The sequence below is a fragment of the Aplysia californica genome, unplaced genomic scaffold (genome assembly GCF_000002075.1).
Source record: "Aplysia californica isolate F4 #8 unplaced genomic scaffold, AplCal3.0 scaffold00070, whole genome shotgun sequence".
NCBI lineage: Eukaryota > Metazoa > Mollusca > Gastropoda > Aplysiida > Aplysiidae > Aplysia > Aplysia californica.
The window spans coordinates 1,129,430-1,132,006 of record NW_004797340.1 but is presented as its reverse complement, the minus strand read 5'-3'; the positions used below and the strand labels follow the sequence as shown (position 1 = coordinate 1,132,006).

At 41.6% G+C, this 2,577-nt stretch overlaps 1 protein-coding gene across 1 annotated transcript in view; it reads left to right on the top strand.

Moving 5' to 3' along the window:
* The window catches only part of LOC101852392, a gene marked incomplete in the record, with an annotated part of 10,185 nt that overhangs the window by 2,392 nt on the left and 5,216 nt on the right, over positions 1-2,577 (top strand). The window contains 2 exon segments of the mRNA XM_013079982.2: positions 211-365; positions 2,295-2,379. Coding sequence (XP_012935436.1) covers positions 211-365; positions 2,295-2,379 — 240 coding nt within the window.

Here is a 2,577-nt window from a genome sequence, read left to right as displayed (position 1 = left end):
TGAGTGAGTGAGTGAGTGAGTGAGTGAGTGAGTGAGTGAGTGAGTGAGTGAGTGAAAGAATGAGTGAGTGAGTGAATCATTGAGTGAGTCAGTGAGTGAGTGAGTGAGTGAGTGAGTGAGTCAGTCAGTAAGTGAATGAGTGAGTCTGGAGGCAAATGCGGGCGTCATTGTGACAGGATCTAAAGAAGCTGGATCTTTGCCTTGTTCCAGACCTGTGTGGATGTTTTCTGCTTCTGAGCTGGCCTGGTGTGCTCGGTGAAAGTTGTCTGCGCAAGACTCATGTTCTATCCAGATGTCTGAGCGACAACGATGTCGCCTTCACGGATCTGTTCAAGATCGTGAACCTATTTGACACAGACGCAAAGGTGAGATGATACCTCATGAAATTACAGTAGTGCTCGCTTGCTAACCAAGGATATATCGCCCACTAGTTTATTTTTTAGTAAGAGTTTGACGGCACCTGCAAAACGATGAGATCATATGAGTGCTGAAGATTAACGGTGTTACAAGAAAGTATTGAACAAACAGAGGAAAGAAAAAAGGAGGAGAGATGAGGATGATAATAAAGATAAATACATTAATTAACTAATTAATACATAAATGAGTAAACAGCATTTTTATTGCGCAAATTCTCACCCAACAGCAAGCTCTACGCGCTTTATAATCTACATTAAAACCCCTGCAGACCTGAAACTATTTTGAAATAATCTCAGCTTCATGGAAAGTATGTAAAACAAGCTGTCATTTTATAGGCTCTAAAACACTAACATACTGACACGATCTTTCACTATGGTTGGGAACGCATTCACACCTGGGTGAAATGGGGAACATTCGTTTTGTGTAAAGTGTCTTCCCCAAGAAAGCAACATCAGGCCTGAAGCTCGAACCCCAGAGCTCGCTATATCATGATAACGAGTCCGATCGCCTAACCATTAGATAGACGGCCACCCTTTGTTGAAGAGAAAAGTGGCCATATTAGACAGGTTTCTTATATTGTTAGTATCATTATAATGTTTTAAAAAATCCAAGGAAGGAAACGACAAGTGGGCTTTTGTACCGGTGATTGTCTTATACAGATGGCGTTAGAGCAGGTTCAACGGTTTATTCAGGTGAGCGGTACGGGGTTCTTAGCCTTGTAACGGTAGAAAAAGTGGGCGCAGGTACATTGTTGACTGATTTCTCGAGACTCGTGAAGGTCCCCTCCCCTCCACCCCCTTCTTTTTTCGACGCAATTAATTTAATCATTATTGTGGAGGCTGACTGATCTCTTGACAGTTTAGCAGTGCTTTTAAACCTTAAAAAATAACCAGCTCCCACTTTTGCCTGTCACATAAATCTTTCGTAACGCCACCAACATGTATTTCCTTATTTCCAAGCTGTAACTACCTGGATAGTCTCCAAGGCCCATCAAAAATACCAAATCGCCCACTAGTAAGCGAGATCGCCCATGTTGGCAAGAACTGTTTCACAGTATTGGTAAGAAAGATCGACACACTTACCGTACATTGGTTCCGTATTGACTGTTTATATTCTACCTCCCCATTAACGCAATTAAGGTCAATAAGGAGGCGGACTGTTGAACCTGCCTGTTTGAACAAAACTGGGAAGGATCGAAAAGCATCAAAACCAAATGGTAGAACAGATAATTAAAGTAGCCCTTCATCAATGACCCTCTCTTTGTTCCATCAGCTGTTCTACGTATTCAGGCTGTTCCCTTACGCTCTCTGATGTCATCTTGCCACTTTCTTTTCGGTCTTCATTTTGATTGTTCTCGTCTTTTTGGTCTCCATTTGGTTGGGTCCTATAGGAGACAGTTGTTTAATTCGGAGGTCTTGCCCCATAAATAAACAAACAGTATTGATCATCATAAAGTGCAAGTTTTGCAACAGACATCGGTGAACAAGGTTCCCTATTCATTCCTTTGCTCGGATGCTCTCAGAAAAAAACAACAACATCATCCTAATCTTTCTTCGCCATCCTCCATCTGTTTAGACTCTCCCATAAAAGATGCTTTGGCCTACCCCTGCCTCGTTTGACTTTAATTTTGGCAGTGAGAACGAGATGTTCAAGTGCTTTAAGTCCATACTACAGTGTATTATCATTTCTACCCGGCATTCACAGCCGTTTAGAAGGAATTACCACAGATAGCTGTTAAGAACTTTTAATTTGGTTGTTATTGAGCTGCTTCTATTTTTCAGGATTGGGCTAATTTAAAATCAAAAGTTTCTTTAGACACTCCAATTCTTATTGTGTTGATAGGGGGCGTTAATTGATTCAAACACTCTTTCCCACAGGACTTTGACAAGCAGTGTAAAGCCATAGGAAAGTTCAAAGACGCGTGCCAGTGCCTGGACAGGGTGACCAAGCAGTGCACAGGGAGTGAGTGGGCACTGGTCATATTCCGTGCCTGTTGAAAGGATCTGTCTGTCTGTCTCTCTGTCTGTCTGTCTGTTTTGTCTATTGTCTGTTGTTTTTTGTTTGTTTGTTTGTTTATATCTGTACTCCTCACCCTTCCCTTCCGGTATCTATCTATCTATCTATCTATCTATCTATCTATCTATCTATCTATCTATCTAT